We start from the raw sequence: 17,026 nt of genomic DNA, 5'->3' as shown, positions 1-17,026 counted from the left end.
TCCAATTGTAAATAAAGCAGCAATAAACATGGGGGTGCAGGTATCTTTTCCAATCAGTGTTTTTTGTGTCTTTTGGGAGCCAATACCATACTGTTTTAATCAATATTCTGTGTAGTATAATTTGAAGTCAAGGAACATGACACCCCTTTTTTCCTCTTTTCTGTTAGTTGTTTTGGCTATTCAGAGTCTCTTGTGGTTCTATACAAATTTTATAGTTGTTTTTGAAAAATGTCACTGGGATTTTAATAGGTAATGCATTGAATCTATCAATTGTAATAGGTAATTTGGCCATTTTAACATTGTTTAATCTTCTTACCCATAAACAAAGAATGTGTTTATATTTCTTTGTGTAATTTTTCTTTATTTCCCTTGACAATATCTTTTTCTTTATTTCCACTGACAATATCTTTCCTTTTTTGTATATACGTCCTTCTCCTTTGTTAAATTTGCTATCAGATGTTTCTTTATCTTTGTTGTCATTGTAGGTGGAGTTATTTTCTAAATTTCTCTTTTTGCTAAGTCATTCATTGCATGTAAAACACAAAACACTTTTCATTGTAGTTTTGATTTGTATTTTCCTTATAACATGTGGGAACACTGTTTTCATGTGCTTGTCTGAAGAATGTCTTTGTTAGAGAAGTCAATTTTTTTTGCTCATTTGCAATTGGGTTGTTTGTTTTTATTGAGTTGTATGAGTGCTTCATATATTTTAGATATTAAAACCTTGTCAAATGTGTGGTATGCAAATATCTTCTCATTCTTTAGATTTTGTGATGGTTTCTTTTGTTATACAAAAGCTCCTTAGTTTTATGGGGTACCATTGGCTTACTTTTGTTTTGTTTTCCTTTCTATTAAGTCACAAATGCTTGTATGAGGCTGATGTCCAAAACTGTATTATCTATGTTTTTCCCTGTTATGTATTTATAGTTTTAGGTCTTATATACAAGTTTTTTTTTTTTAGAAGATTTATTTGTTCATACAGAACTGGGGTACAGGCCAGAGGCTCAGGGGCGGTGAGAGCTTCACCAGAGACAGAGTGGAGAACAGAACAGGCAGATCGATGAAGTACACTGCTGAGGGGAGCAGCGGGCGGGTCAGGAGAGGTCTGCCACGCCATGTGGTCACCTCCGGGGCAGGCGGGGATTGAACTCATGCGGAAGTGGCTTTGGCTTCTCAGTGCTGTGCTTTAACCCGCTGCGCCACCAGGGAGGGCCTTATATACAAGTTTTTAATCAATTTTTAATTAATGTGTCTGTGTGAAGTTGAATATGATTTAGTTTCATTACTTTTTCTTTTTTTTTTTTTGTATTTGGCTGTCCAACTTTCCCATAACCATTTGTTAAGCAGACTTTGGTTGAGTGAACTATATGCACATATGAAAATGTGATGTTCTTATCCAAAATTATATAGTTATGTAAACAATTGGAAAAGTCAATAAAATTTAAAATGGGGAGAATTTGAAAAATCTAGAAATAGTATATGTTAGTGTGCCTTTCTCAGAAATTGACACTTTAGTGAAAAAAAATTAGAAACATGAAAAATAAAATTTTCCATATAGAGTATGTGACTATTCATAACAAAGTATACACACACACACACACACACATATATATATACACATACATGCATATGTATGTATGTGTGTATGTATTTAATGTCAATGAAATATTTTCAAAATAGACTAAGTATAGATTACAAAATGTAAGTATATATAAAACAATTAATAAATATATAATAAAAATGAATAGAAATCCATAATAAAAATATTAAGCATTACATATGGTAAAAAGCTTCTTTAAAGAGGAAATCAAGATAGAATTATAGGACTAGGAAACTAAATGAGAATGCTTAAAAATAAACACTTACATATGTGACCACGCATCTCAGCATGCAACAGAAACCTTAAAGCTCCAATTAATATTAAAAACTATGAATTATTGAAAATAGATGCTTTGAGCATCTAGTCATAATCTAGAAAATGACTAATAAAATAAATCATAAGAAATTAAGAGTAAAAAGGTAATAAAAATAAAGGAGGAAATTATTCAAGTAAAAGAAAATTATTCAAGTAAAAGAAAATAGGAAAAAAGGCAAAAAAAAAAAAAGGCAATAAAAGATTAAAGCTGATTGACAAGTATAAAATCAAGTCTTTCCTTGGAGGGGGAAGTCCTTGTGGGTCAGATCTTTATTTTCCTGGAGGTTGTTTCTGTAGATGAAACCTAGACCCCAATCTTCCTTTGCTCCTGTGGTTCCTTCTTATCCACACAATTCAATATTTTAAACCTAACTGCTTGAAATGCTTAGTATAGTTCTTTTTTCTTAGTGAATGATGATATAGATATACACACATATATACACACACAAACATACAAACACACATATACACAAACACACACACATATATATATTTATACACTCACATACAGTACTGTAATTATGAACAAAAGACCTTTAAATTGGCTGACTTTTCCAACTGGAAATGAAAAACAATTAGTTCATGGCATAGTGTTTCAAAACAGTAATTATAAACTCAGTGAAACCATCTGGACTGAAGTGATCACTGAGTGATTTGACAGGCTGCGTAGCTTCTGCAATCAAGCAATACAGTAGGAATAAGTAACATCAGAGGCAGAATTTGAAGAAAAAAGACTAGATATCAATAGAACATCAGTATGAGGAATGTAGAGACTCTATTAAAACATAGAAGAAGAAAAACAAAGCAAACAAAAGTTAACAGAGAGAATGAACTGACAAAATTGATATTTCCAGAACTCAGAAAATAAACTAAAGATTATAATATTCAATTGTTTAGGTAAAAAAATTACTAAACTTCAACAACAACAGTGAGTGCTATGGCATTTAATCTCATCCTATTCCCATCACCCTTTACCCAGAAATTTGAAAACAAATACCTCTGAGACCACAATGAAAAAAGCAGCCTAAAGATACAGAAGTAAGTCTGGATTTGCAGTACCTAAAAGCACCATTCCTAAAAACTGTCACCATTTAACCTGTTTGGCCCTTTCCTGCAAATTCCTACTCACAAGCTTTAGCTTTATTTAGCGGACTCACAATTTTGTCCATTAAAATTGTTTTTTCCCCAGAAATACTTTAAAATCTGACAAAATAAAGTTAGCACATAACCTATTCATGTTTAAATCATATTATCTTTCAATTCTATAGGAGAAACCCAGTATAGTCTCATTAGATTAAAATCAAGGTCTCAGAAGGACTCAATTCCTTTCTGTACATTCTAGAAAAAAAAAACAAAAACTAGTTTTGTTTTTTTTTTTTTTTTTTTTTTTTTTTTTTTTTTGTCTTTTCCATTTCCTAGTGGCCACTTGCTTTCATCAGCTTTCTGGTCCTCTCCTCCATCCTAAAAGTCAGCAATGATAGGCAGGGGTTGTATAGGGCTAATGAGTTATTTTCACACCCTCTTACTCTGAAGTTTTCTCTCCCTCTTCCACTTTTAATAACAATTATGATTATACTGGGTTCAACTAAGTATTTCAGGATAACCTCTCTATTTAAAGGTCACATCGGAAATCTTAATTCCTCTTTGCCATGTGACCTGATTTACTCACAGGCACTGGTATTAGAATATAAAAATTTTGAGGGATGGATGTTTTCTATTACTCACTCAAATCAATAAACAAAAGAAATAACTAAACATAGCAAAACAATAGCGGCAAAAACCAAGCAAAGAAAATGACTTACAGAGTTTCTATATTAGTTAGTTGTTACTTTTAAATAATAAATTGTGAGATTTGCGAAGTATTAACTAAGCATGGTCTAATGAGACTACTCCATTTTGGTAACAGTAAGAAAAGAGTGAAGAAAAGTGAACTAAACAGAATTTCTAGAGCTTGTGGGGCAACACTAAACATCATAATGGTTCTCCCAAAGGAGCGGAAAGGTACACAAAGAATATTTAGTGTTTCAGAAATATTGTTGAAATCTTCTCAAACTAGATGGAAAATACATCTAAAAAGCTAATACACTTCCACTTAGAAAGATGAACAAATAAAAAAATCCACACTTAGATATAAATCATACCAAACTGTCTGAAGACAAAGATGGCAACCTTGAAGGCAACAAAACAAGTGACTTTTTATGTACAGGAATCTTCAGTAAGCTGAACAGCTGATTATTCATTAAAAAAAATAATCCCTGTTGGCACAGGGGATTAAGTTTCAGCACTATGAAACTATTGGCAGCCACTGCAACATAAGTTTGATACCTGCTTCATAGGGAGTGGCAGATCATTGCTGTCTCACCTGCCCGCTGTTCCCCTCAGCATTGTATTTCTGTATATCTGTCTGTTTTACTCCCCACTCTGTCTCTGTTAAATCCTCTCAGCCCACTGCACCTCTGGCCTACACCATAGCACTTGCATGCATAAATAAAACTAAAAAAAATGGGGGCCAAAAGCCATGTTTTAACAAAAGCTAAAAGAATAAAACTGTTAGACAAAATTCTATATCTAGCCAAATTGTCCTTTAGAAGGAGAAATTAAACATTCTTAGGGAAAAAAAAGTAAAACTTTGTTTTGCTCGCAATTCTCTTTGATATAAATGAAAAATCATTCTGTATTTTTGAACACATGATGAATAAAGATGCAATTTATATGATAATAGTATAAAGGAGGGAGTTATAGATAAGCAAATTCTTTACTTTCTAATTGAAGTTAAGATTAATCTAGAGTAGTATTAGTTAAGATGTTAGTAAATCCTGACAGCATCCACTAAAAGTAAACTCAAAAAAATATATTGAAAGAAAAAGGAAATAAAAAAGGAAATATTTTCTTGTTACACAAGAAAATATCTAATAGGATATGGCAGTAATGGAAAATAAAAACAACAACATAATGCTATAAAAACAACACAACAAACGATAGACATGAGCCTTGCATATCAGTAACTACACTAAATACAAAGGTACTAAACATTCCAATCAAAAGCTAAGGATTAAAAAATATCTAATCCAATTATTTGTTGTCCATAAGATACATACTTTTGACTAAAAGACACATATAGTTTGAAAGTGAAAAGATAGAAAAATATATACCATGCAAACAGAAACCAAAAAGGAAACAAGGAAACTCTACTATCCTAATATCAAACAAGAGAGAGAGGACACTGAACAAGAAATTTTATTAGTAATAAAGTAGGACATTTTTCAATGATACAAAGTAGTGATTCCTCAGAAAGATTTAACATTTTAGGCATATATTCATGTAATAATAGAGTTGAAAAGTACATAGGGAAAAAATGACAGATTCATTGTAAAAAAACAAACAAATCCCCAAACAAAATATTCCATTTTCAATAATGGATAAAACAATGAAACAGAAAATGAGCAATAAAATAGAAGACTTGAACAAGACTGTAAACTAACAGATAAACATAAAAACCACCCAACAATGGAATATGAATTATTTTCAGGAGTACATGTCATATTTTCAAGGACAGATGCTATGTAAAGCAATGAAGTAAACCACAATATATCTAAAAAGATGAAAAATACAGTAATATGTTCTCCAACCATAATCAAATGAGATTATGAATAACCACCAAAAACTGGAAAATTTGGAAATATATGGAAATTAAATAACTTACTACTAAGTGACCAAATGGTTTAAAGACGAAATTACATAAAATACTAGATGATACTTTGAAATGAGGAGAAATTAAAATACAACACAATAAAACTTAAGGGATGCAAAGAAAGCAGTTCTCAAGTAAAATCTGTAGCTGCAAACTATAAGCTAATATCTATCAGAAGCTGATGAGCACAAATGACCTCTAGAAAATGGAATAACCTCACATTCTACTTTATTAAGGATTAGAACATAAATAATTATACAAAAAAGAAAAAAAGAAAAGAAAATGAATGAAACCAAAAACTGGTTCGTTGGTAAAAATCAACAAAATGGAGAAAATTTTAGATTGACTAAGACAATACAAGCAAGAGATCAAATAATTAAAATTGGGAATGAAAGAGGATAAACAACTCTTTATTATCAACTCTACAAAGATAAAAAGTATTGGAATATTACTTTTGTACCACAAAATTAGATAACCTAGGTGAAATAGACAATTTCTTACAAAGAGAGACAGTACTCAAATAGACTAACAAAATAGAAAATTTTAATAGACATATAAAAACAAATTTCATTATTAGACAAAAATTTCCTACAAACTTTTCCCAACCCCTTTTATTTTTTTTTTCTGGTGACTTCTATGAAACACTTAAAGAATTATCATCAAAATTAAACAAAGAAGGAACACTTTTCAAATGACTCTAAATAGCTTGTTTCAGAATGATTACAGAAACAGACAGCCAATAAAAGGATACTACAGACTGAAATCGTCTATAATGACAGACACAAAAAATACTAACAAAATACCAGTAAATGAATCCAACAGCATCTGAAACAGATAATGCTCCATGACTAAAAGGGATTTGTCCCATGAAAGCAAGGTTTTAACAGAAAAATCACTCAATGTCCAAGAATAAAAATCATGATCATCTCAATAAATGTAGAGCAAGCACTTGACAAAATCCAAATCATTTTATGATTAAAAGCACTTAACAGACTAAGAATAAAAAGAAAATTCTCAACCTGATAAATACCATTTAAGAAAAACATACACCTAATGTGACCTTTAATGGGAAAAACTTACAGGTTTCTTTTAAACTCAGAAACAAGACAAAGATATCAATAATTCTATTGTCATTTAACAAGTATTAGAAACTCTTTCTAAGTTAAGTAGGAAACAAATGATCCATATCAGAAATGTAGTTAAATTTTCTCTACAGGCGAATGAGATAATTTATAATGGACTATCCTAAGACATCATCACAGCTTATCAGTAATGAATGAGTTCAATACACATTATATATATATATATATCTCACACACACACACACACACACACACACTACAGGATCATTAGTATTATTCAGTATTAGTATTATTCAGTCATGCCAGGGAAGGGAATCTTAAGAACAAAGCAGATTAGTAGATAGAACATTATGCTAAGTAAAATAAGCTAGAGAAAGAAATACTATATAATTTAGTTTATAGCAGATTCTATTAAGAATATCAAACTCATAGTAAGAGAGCAGAATGTCAGAAGTTAGGGGTAGAAGTACAGGAAAATGCTGGTCATAGACCTTCAATTATTAGTAAGTTCTGGTGATACAATATCAGCATGTGACTATAGTTAATCATCAGTATAGCTAAGAGTAGTACTGCAAAAAAAAAAAAAAAAAAAAGAAAGAAAGAAAAACAGGTGACAGGTTGACAGGTGAGATGATTGATGTTTTATCCAATTACAGTAACACTTTCAAGACATATACATAAATTATAATGTATATGTTTAGTATATGGAGTCAATTATGCCTCAGTAAAGGTGGAACAAAGCAAGATAGTGTAGTACTGATGAAAGGGTAGACATATAGGTAATGGAATAGAATTGAGGCTACAGAAATAACCTTATATAATCAAATGAGTTTTAAAATGGTGCCAAGACCATTCAATGGGGGGAAAAGAATACATCAAAGTGGAATTTGGACATTTTAGGTAAAGCATAAAAATCAATATAAATTCTATTATTCCTATCATTTATAGAGACAGTCTTACAATTTTGAATGTAAGAGAATAGTCTTCTGTATAGAAATATTTAGTAAAGAAGTGCTATCTTATGTTAACAATAAAAGAGGTCAGCATATTCTAAGAGCTTGGATTCCACTCAATTTGTGGTTTTTTTCCCTTTCTCCAAAGGCTGCCCACTCATTTCAAGCCAAAACCACTATACTTACTTCTTGGCAAATTGTGAACTAGGTTATGCCTACTACTTTAATCACTCAAAAATAGAAACTGGCTTTTCCAAGTCCTGGTTAAATCTGAATTAATACACAGCTGATCTAAAAATGATTTGGGCAAATTTATTCTGCCTAACCAACAAAATTATGATAGTGAGCAGAGGATTCATTTACACTAAGAACATAGTATAAGTCCTGAATTGAAGTTATTTATTTAGAAAAGAAAAGTTTACTACAAATCCTCAAGTGTCCTTTAGTCCACAAGTAAGGAAAAACACAGAAACAATGGAGAAACCCTTTTTTAAGTGGGTGTTGGCAGATGTTAGCCAAGCAACGATTTTTGTAAAGTTTAAGGGTGCTCTATTAATGTTTTCACCAGACTACAAATACAGACACAAGATGGTCCCTGGCCAACAATGAAAGGCAACAGACTTTATTTAGATTTATTTGTTATAATGTTGGTGTAGTGAGAAGGGCCAGAAGCCAAGTATGTGTTTGGCCAAAACAGTGGTTAAGTTACCATTTATGAATGACTAGGAACCAGCAATCAGACTAAGCTTTTCACTTGTAACCTTTCTTTTAATCCTCATAACCTTTCCAATGAGGGTATTATCATTATTCCTTCCCATTTTACAGGTGAAAAAACTGAGTTTTTAAATAGTTAACATCTAAGCCCATTATCCTCTAGGTGTCACACTCAAAGGCCAGATTTCAGCCACTTCTGGGTGTTTTACCTTAGTTAATTTTCTGGGTGTTTTACCTTAGTTAATTTTCCCCAGAAAATGATTAAGTACAGATGAAATGAATGCTTTAGCCATTAGACTCCGAACTGTCATTTGTTTGTGGAAACATCTGTCTCAGTTGGCAAATACCTGACTTTTAGATATAATTTCATAGTTTGGTCTAGAGAATAAGAACTTCCAGAATTATGAAACAGATGATCAAAAAGGACCACCTACCGAGCACCTCTGTCTTCCAAAATAGAACCCCCTAGAAAACCCAGGGGACCATAAGAATGCTTCTCTTCTCATGACCATGTCTTGGTCTTCTACTCCAAAAGACCATCCACCCTTTTTTATTTCATCTTCTGGAAACACATTTTTCCATGACTGAGAAAACTAAAAGCATCTAAAGTCTTTCTTGTAAGAAAGGAAACTATTAAACAATTGGAAAGCTGGGTTTTCTTAGAACTGAACACTTCTGGATGACAAATGTAGCAAAAGTTTATTTTCTGAATGTATCACCAGAGCAATCATGATTGGAATAAAAACAAACCCTAACTTAAAAGGCAATTATAGAGATGGTTGAGTAAACTGATAAATGAGCTGAATGAAATAATCACAGCTTCCATATAAAAATTTCAATGTTCCTCTTAAGAGCGAATTTGATAACAATACTTCAGAAACATTTAGAACAAAAAAGTGTAATTCTCTTGTTCTTGATACTGTAAGGTCCTGTGACTGACTTCTAAGGCTGATTACCTTTGCTAGAAATTATCCTATCTATAGTAATTGGAGCATGCCATTAATAACTCAAGCCTTCAAGCTACTCTACTCTTTCACCACCCTGGTCTTATGGAGTGATTCACAACATGTTAACTTGTCATTGAAATATATTATTACTCTGTCTCTCAGAAATTTCTTCCTTTTTAAACATATGTAATGCTCAATGAAGTTATCAAGTATGAAGAGAACAGAATCACGTTTGAACCATATACATCTGAGGTGATGCTGCTGTCATAAGCGCCAACATGTCACATGTTACTTGTACTTGGCCAACTACTTTCTCCAGGTTGACAATAGACAGTATTAGATTAACCAATTTATCATTTATTTTCCTTTCAGGATGATGAACTATTATCCAGGCATTCAAAGTCATACTAGCAGAAATATTTCCAGCTGCTATTATATCGTACCTATTTTCTTTTTGTTATTCAAGACAAGAAGATCATTTCCCATATATGCTTCTGTGGCTTTTAATAAAATGTTAAAAAGACTAACCTGTTTCTCTTTCTTTTAATGTAAATCTAGCCAGATAATGCTCAGCTTGCTCCCCATCTCTGATTTTTTTTTAAATAGGTGTGCACTCTGATTATATTTGCCACCAATATATATTCTGTTACCAACATCAGACTGCAGATTGTAGACTTGTATTTTCACAGGTATTAATTGTGCTTTTTTTAAAAAAAAAAAAAAGGATTTATTTATTTATGGTATAAGAACTGGGGTGTAGGACAGAGGTGCAGAGGTAAGATGATTCGTGAGAGACAAAGTAGGGGGCAAAACAGGCAGATCTACTGAGATACACTGCTGAGCCAGCAGCAAGTAGGATAGGAAAGGTCTGCTGTGCCATGTGGGTCAGTTCCCTGGACAGGGATCGAACACAGGCCTTAGTGGTACTAGCATTGAGACTTAACCCCCTAGGTCACCAGGGAGGCCTAATCTGCCTTTTTTTGTTTGTTTGTTTTTTAAGATTCATTCATTCATTCATTCATTCATTCATGATACAAGAGCTAGGGTGTGGGTCAGCGGTGCAGGAAAGTGAGAAGATTTACCAGAGACAGAGCAGGGAGCAGAACAGACAGATTGACTGAAGTACACTGCTGAGGAGAGCAGTGGATGAGACAGGAGAGGTCTGCTGTACCATGTAGGTAAGCTTTCTGGCCAGACATCTAACTCATGCTGCAGTGACTGAAGATAGCTTCATAATGCAGACACTTAAACCCTTGTACAATCAGAGAGGCCTACTCCACTCTTTCTTTGATAGGATATTGATTTCCCTTCATAGACTTTGTTTTTCAGTCACTCTTGACTGCAGTGTAAAGTCTCTAGGTTAGTCTTCAGAATCTGGGCTAATATTTCTCCAAGTAACAGCACAGAGACCACTTATTATATTAGTAGCTCTAGGACTAGGCACAGGAAGTTACATTAAATGTGCAGTATGTACAATTTTTATGAATATGGAAACTTGGGGGCCATAATCACTGAGATTGTTTTTTTTTTTTTTTTTCAGTTCTGGAGACATACCCTCTCTTCTTTACTATAGCATCTCCGCGTACGTATTAGAGGAGAGTCTAGAGAATAGAAATATCCTTTTTGACAACACTTAAAATGTGGAACCAATGTCATACCTGAAACCTTTATATCTTTTGAAAGCACTCTGAAAGTGAGATACTCAGCAAAATTAAATGATTTAGTCAAGAGAACAGAGATCATGGTTAGCACAGAATTTAACCCGAAAGTTTGACTCCAGAGACTAAGATGATCACAATATACAGAGTGATTTACTTAACTATTTCAACTTAGCTAAGCTAACAATAGAGCTCAGATGAGAAATGAAATTGCTGGAAGAAGATAAAGGAGAGCAGAAGTCTTAGGGAAGAAATATATAGGGGCAAGGAGAACAAGTCTACCATCAGTATATTCTCTAAAAAAATCAATTTTGTTTTATTCAAATATTTTCAAAATAAAACAGAAAAAGCTACAATCTGACCTCTTAACAACATGTCCAAGGAAGGAAAACTACAGTTATCTTGAATGGGACACGTAAGTTACCACTGGCAAATTTATGGCACCAGTAAAACAAAAATAAAAATTACCTCCAGCATACACTTGGATGGAAGTGTAGGTCTGAGAAGCTGGAGACAGCTACTAAAGAACATTAGGATAAAAGGCTTTATGAGGAACAAAATAAATTCAAGGCAACTTGAAATAGGGAAGGATCAACCTGTCCCTTGCCAGCAAGCACGGTAAGGTCACCCCAACATGGATATAATCAAATGGTGGCCTTTACGTTAATTAATTAGAGAAAAAAAAAATTAAGGTCCTCCTAATGAACATAATTTGTATGTGTTGACATCCAAAAGTTAGGTTTCACATTTGGGGGGCTGGGGACAGAATAAGTCAGTTTTTTGAAAACATTAATGGAACAAATGATTTGAATCTTTTCACTAGTTGATTTAAATAAAAGAAAATATGTAAAGAAGCAAATTAGAAGAACTTTATGTCAGATTTTTTTTATTCATGCACTATTTTGTTTTACTTGTTAAACATTTACTGACTCTACCTGCAATTAAGCTAGGTATTGGACATTACTATAGGTTTAGACTAGGGGGAAAAAAAAGGAATTCTACCATCTCTGAGCAGTATCTCTAATATATTTCTCAGAACAGCTGCAGAAGCTGGAACTCAGTAAAACAAATACTTTCTGTTTACTCTAAAGAAGTTCTGTAACAAGAAGTAGCAAAGTGCCTGTGAAAGTCCACATATAAAAGTTCACCTCTGTCATGTTGACAAGTTGTTGGAAGGAGAACATATGATAACTGACTGACTATAGACTCTGGCCCTTGGTCTGTACATGAATTTTTTTAGTTTAAGAGGTTTAAAGAGCCTTGGCCCTTATATCTTCTCCCACACAGACAGTTCTGAGATGTTGATTTTGTAAATGAAGTTATGACTTTGACTTATGATCAGAGTGCCCCTCCTTTTTCATTAGCCAAGGATGTTAGAAACCAACCTGATAAGAGTTACTCAGATGTCTCCATCCCCATTCTAGAACAAGAAGACCCTTGTTATAGAATTAAGTATTCTTTTTGTGCACACAACTTATCTATACAAACTGAGATCAAACCTCTAAAGGTGGGTTAATTAGGGAAATCGCTTGGCTGTTCTCCTGGTTTGGGGCCTCTGTTTGGCTCTGAATCAATCACCACTTTTAATAAATTTCTAATTTATTGAAGTCTAATTCACTTCACACAGAAAATATGAATGAATGGATAAATGAAAGGATGGATGAAAGAATTACCAAGCAATCACATGAATTAGAGATAATGACTAATGAGTAAGTGAAGACTTTAAAGAAAATCAAAAGTGAAGACCATTGTGAAAATCTCCTTAGCTAAGTTAGGAAAGTCCAAGCTTATAATTCTTGTCCCTTTCTGTTGAGTGTCCAGTGATGTAAAGTTTTAAATTGAAGCTCAGGAAGTTTCTCAAGTTTACTGTGAAGCTATAATATTCATGAAGTGCTCTGTGGCCACCCAGACTTTATTAAAGCATGGAAGAGAAGTTCTTCAGCCAAGGTTAGATTCTACTCACAAAATCCCTCACAGGTAGGCAAGAAAGTCACAGACAAGGCTAAGGAACAGCCCTGAAACTTCTTTTCTACAAATCTTATCTGAGGAAAGTTATCATTAATAGAATTCAAATCATTAAAAACATGAGTCTTGTATTTACTTATGATCTCTAGCATGACCAATGGGACAACTGGTAAACTGAAGATCTGAATTACAATAATGGAATCATAATTACAATGATGTAGAAAGACTATTTAGATTTTTTCATATAGGTTGAAATAGGCACTTGTGTTTTTGCATGCCAACTCAATAAAAATGAGCCTCGTGTTAAAAAGCACAGACGTAGTGGCCCTCCCTGGTGGCGCAGCGGGTTAAAGCACTGCACTGAGAATCTAAAGCCGCTTCTGCATGAGTTCGATTCCCGCCTGCCCCGGAGGTAGCCGCATGGCGTGGCAGACCTCTCCTGACCCGCCCGCTGCTCCCCTCAGCAGTGTGCTTCATCCATCTGCCTGTTCTGCTCCCCACTCTGTCTCTGGTGAAGCCTCTCGCCAGCCCCTGAGCCTCTGGCCTGTACCCCAGTTCTGTATGCACAAATAAATAAATCTTTAAAAAAAAAAAAAAACACAGACGTAGCTTTCTGTTAAGCCATGAGAAGACATTACCGTGCACGTGCAGCTGAATCTCCTGCTGCGCTTCCCCAGCTGCATTGGTGGCCACACATGTGTATCTGCCAGCATCCTCCGTCAGAGCTTTGGCTATTTGCAGAACGCGACCAGAAGACTGTATCTAATTGGGAGCAGAAAGCATGGCCGCATTTTGACTTTGCACTTGCACTTGCCAACATTTGCTGAGATAGAAAAAACTCATTTAAATTTATAATATCTAATTATACCTTATGCCAATATCTTAATTATTTCTGGACATACTAGAGCCAGAGCACTTCATCATACACAAGAAAACAGACTAATATGACTGAGAAACTTTACTTATTTATTACAAAATAGAAAATAACCAGACCAGCCTGCTGGGATAATCATAAAATTCCACTAAAAAAAAAAAAAAAAAAAAAAAAAGATGTTAGCACTAAGCTATGAGATATGTGCTGAAAATTTAAGCAATTTAAAAAAAGAAAAACATGGTTAGATTTATATAGCACGTCATAAATAGTTTTAAAACAGCCATCTTTTTTGATTAAATGTTCATGGATGCCAGAAAAGCAATAAAAGTCATAAAATAGGAGTAATAGGAATGTAGATAAATTTTTTCCCTGACTACTTTTCCTTACTTCCCTCTTAAATTCATTGCAACTGGCACCCACCATTTCAAACTGGTGATTGAACAGTTAATCTTCAAAACGGATTAGTCTGAGGTTCCTCACTAACTTTCAACCACAATATTCAGAGTTTATGTAGTAAATTCATATTCTCTTTCACTAGCTACAGCATTGAGAATGGCTGACTGTCTACTTTATGAATCTGTCTGTCCTTTGGATATGGATATTCAGCATTTTCTCAATTAATTCTTTTGGAAATTATAGGATCTGCTTCCTCTTTCTGTATCAGAAAGAAGAAACTTAGATTTCTGTTAGTTTTCACCCAAATCCATGGCTTTGGTGAAAAGCCCTGTACAGACTCCTACGTCTGCAGTGTTGACCGCAACTTCCTGAGTTCTACACGCATGCTGGATAGGTTAGCACATGACATGTAACAAATCTCAAAGTGGAGCTTGTAAATGTTTTCCTTATATCTCTGAAACCTACTTCTCATTGCACGTTTCCAATCATCTGGGTTATGGGGCTCACTTTAATTCTCCTATTAATTATATCATTCTTTCACAGATCTCCTGTTTTCCATTCTCACAGTCACTGTGGGATTGTAATAGCTTCTTAACTGATACGCCAGTGTCTCCAACCTCACAAACTGTTCATCTAACTAGCACACTGCTGCCAGAATAATTTGTCTAACAAGCAAATTTGATCCTTGTACCAAGTCCCCTTCAAAGCTCATTCATGACTTCCTACTTTGCCCAAAATGAAACCTGAACTCAGTCTAGCCTTCCAGGTTCACTGCTTTCGCACCCCAGATGATCTCTCATGCTCCCATGTAAAACTTCACTGAAATTATTCTCCAGTCATACCATAATAAACATAAATTACCAACATATTCATGCATTTATATTCACTCCTGGACTTTTGCACATGGCCTTTTAATGCCATAATTTCTTTAGAGTGAAAAAGCTAGGTTCTCTCATTTCTTTCTTTTTTTTTTTAAAGATTTATTTATTTATTCATACAGAACTGGGGAACAGTCCAGAGGTGCGGAGGGTGAGAGGATTCACCAGAGACAGAGTGGGGAGCAGAACAGGCAGATCAATGAAGTACACTGCTAAGGGGAGCAGTGGGCAGGTCAGGAGTGGTCTGCCACATCAGCCATGTGGGATCTCCTCGGGGCAGGCAGGGATCAAACTCATTGGGGGTGGTTTAAACTTCTCAGTCCTGTGCTTTAACTCCCTGCGCCACCAGGGAGGGCCATTTTCTCCCCTTGGATTAACTCTTTATTGTCCCCTTGGACTAATTCATGTGCCTCTGGCTTTGTAAGAGTAGCCCTTGTGGCTTGTGGTTCTCTGAAGATAGCAGGGCCCTCAGCTGAGAGGCATCTGTCTATACTAGGCCATGGTAGCTGGGATTGATGGCTGATCTTGGCACAGCTGGTTTGGAGTTTAAGGGAAAAAATAGCAGTTTTGGAGACACACAGGTCAGGTTTGAATCTTGTCAGCACCCTTCAGATACAGCAGAGCTTACCTGCCCAGCTCCTGCCCCAAATGGTACAGGGAAGCTAAGATGCACTACTGGGATGTTGTGCAACCATCCCAGGCCAGATAGGTTCACTGCCGATTCGGGTAGATGGATTGAGAATTCGGAGCCTCCAGTGGACTTTTACAGGATATTGAATCATCCTGTAATGTTGAGTCAGGGAACCAGGTACGCAGGCAAACTAGCAGGGAGCCAATCAGGGGCCCTAGGCCCTGAAAATGTCCACAGCTCTTAGCTCTTTCCCTCACCTCTCTCTGGTGTTCTCCCTCGCAGTCTCGTGTCATTGTATCAGAGTACCCTCCACACCTTTTATCCCTCACCTCTAGGCACAGGAGTCCACACTTACATATTCACAAGCCCACACTTAGATATTCACAAGTCCATAATCATAGGCATACGTGACCTGTCGCCCACACCTCTCAGCCGCGTCATCCAGGCAACACAGGAGGAACACATGCACGCAGGTGGCAGCCAAGAGGCTGGTGGTGGGACAGTGTAAAGAAGCCATATCTGCTTCATTTACCCTATGCAGGTTTTGGTTTCAAATCCTGAGCTGGTTTTGAATGGAGAAGGTCTGAATTTCTATGGAGCCAATTAAGTTCAAGAGCAAGCCGGTGTGAATTAAGTCTTGAAAACAGCTGGTTTGGAAAGTGAACCAACCAGGTTTGAAAGGCGGGTACTCTGAAGGCGGATATAAGCTGGAGCTACTTAGGAAGACCTCAGCCAGCTTGAAAGCAAGGGGTTGTCTGGGAGAGAGGCTGCCTGGAAAGGCTACAGTCTGTTGGAAGGAGGGCGCAGGGAAGGCCTGAGTGAGTTGAGAAGGTCAGCGTGCATGAAGCTTCAGGAGCCCTGACTTCGCATTAAGGGGAGAAACTGCTATGGTGTAACCTCAGCAATGCCACCAGTGCCACTGGTTAGCTGGACCCTGGTCCACCACTTGCCTGCTATCAGTCCCAGGCTCTCATGGGAGAAATAACACTGTCTTGCATGGGCAGCTTTGGGTTTGGACTATTGGACACTGTGGATACTAACTGGAGTAAGACAGCTGCCGTTTTTGGCTTTAAAGACATTTCCTTTCCCCAACTTCCCCTTTTAAATAAACTCATTGTTGCACCCTATATAACTGCAGTCTGTATGATTTTTTTCCTCCCTGCAATTGTCAATTCATGGCTAAGAACCCCTCAAAGAGTAAGCAGATCCTTCAACTCGGTACACTTCAGTTTCAAACATCTGTCAATATCTCTATCCGGAGCTCTCTTTTAAACTCCAGGATCATATATTTAATAGTCTATCTGACACCTTCACTAGTTTAT

The 17,026-nt window shown here is 35.4% G+C and overlaps 1 protein-coding gene across 1 annotated transcript in view; it reads right to left on the bottom strand.

Annotated features, from left to right (window-relative positions):
* HMCN1 (hemicentin 1) overlaps nucleotides 1-17,026 on the bottom strand; it is a 442,964-nt gene that overhangs the window by 168,006 nt on the left and 257,932 nt on the right. The window contains exon 36 of the mRNA XM_004688154.2: nucleotides 13,564-13,687. Coding sequence (XP_004688211.1) covers nucleotides 13,564-13,687 — 124 coding nt within the window. The remainder of the gene's footprint in view (nucleotides 1-13,563; nucleotides 13,688-17,026) is intronic.

The sequence above is a fragment of the Condylura cristata genome, unplaced genomic scaffold (assembly GCF_000260355.1).
Source record: "Condylura cristata isolate star-nosed mole 26May11 unplaced genomic scaffold, ConCri1.0 scaffold00024, whole genome shotgun sequence".
Taxonomy (NCBI): Eukaryota; Metazoa; Chordata; class Mammalia; order Eulipotyphla; family Talpidae; genus Condylura; species Condylura cristata.
This window is presented reverse-complemented; position numbering and strand designations above follow the sequence as displayed.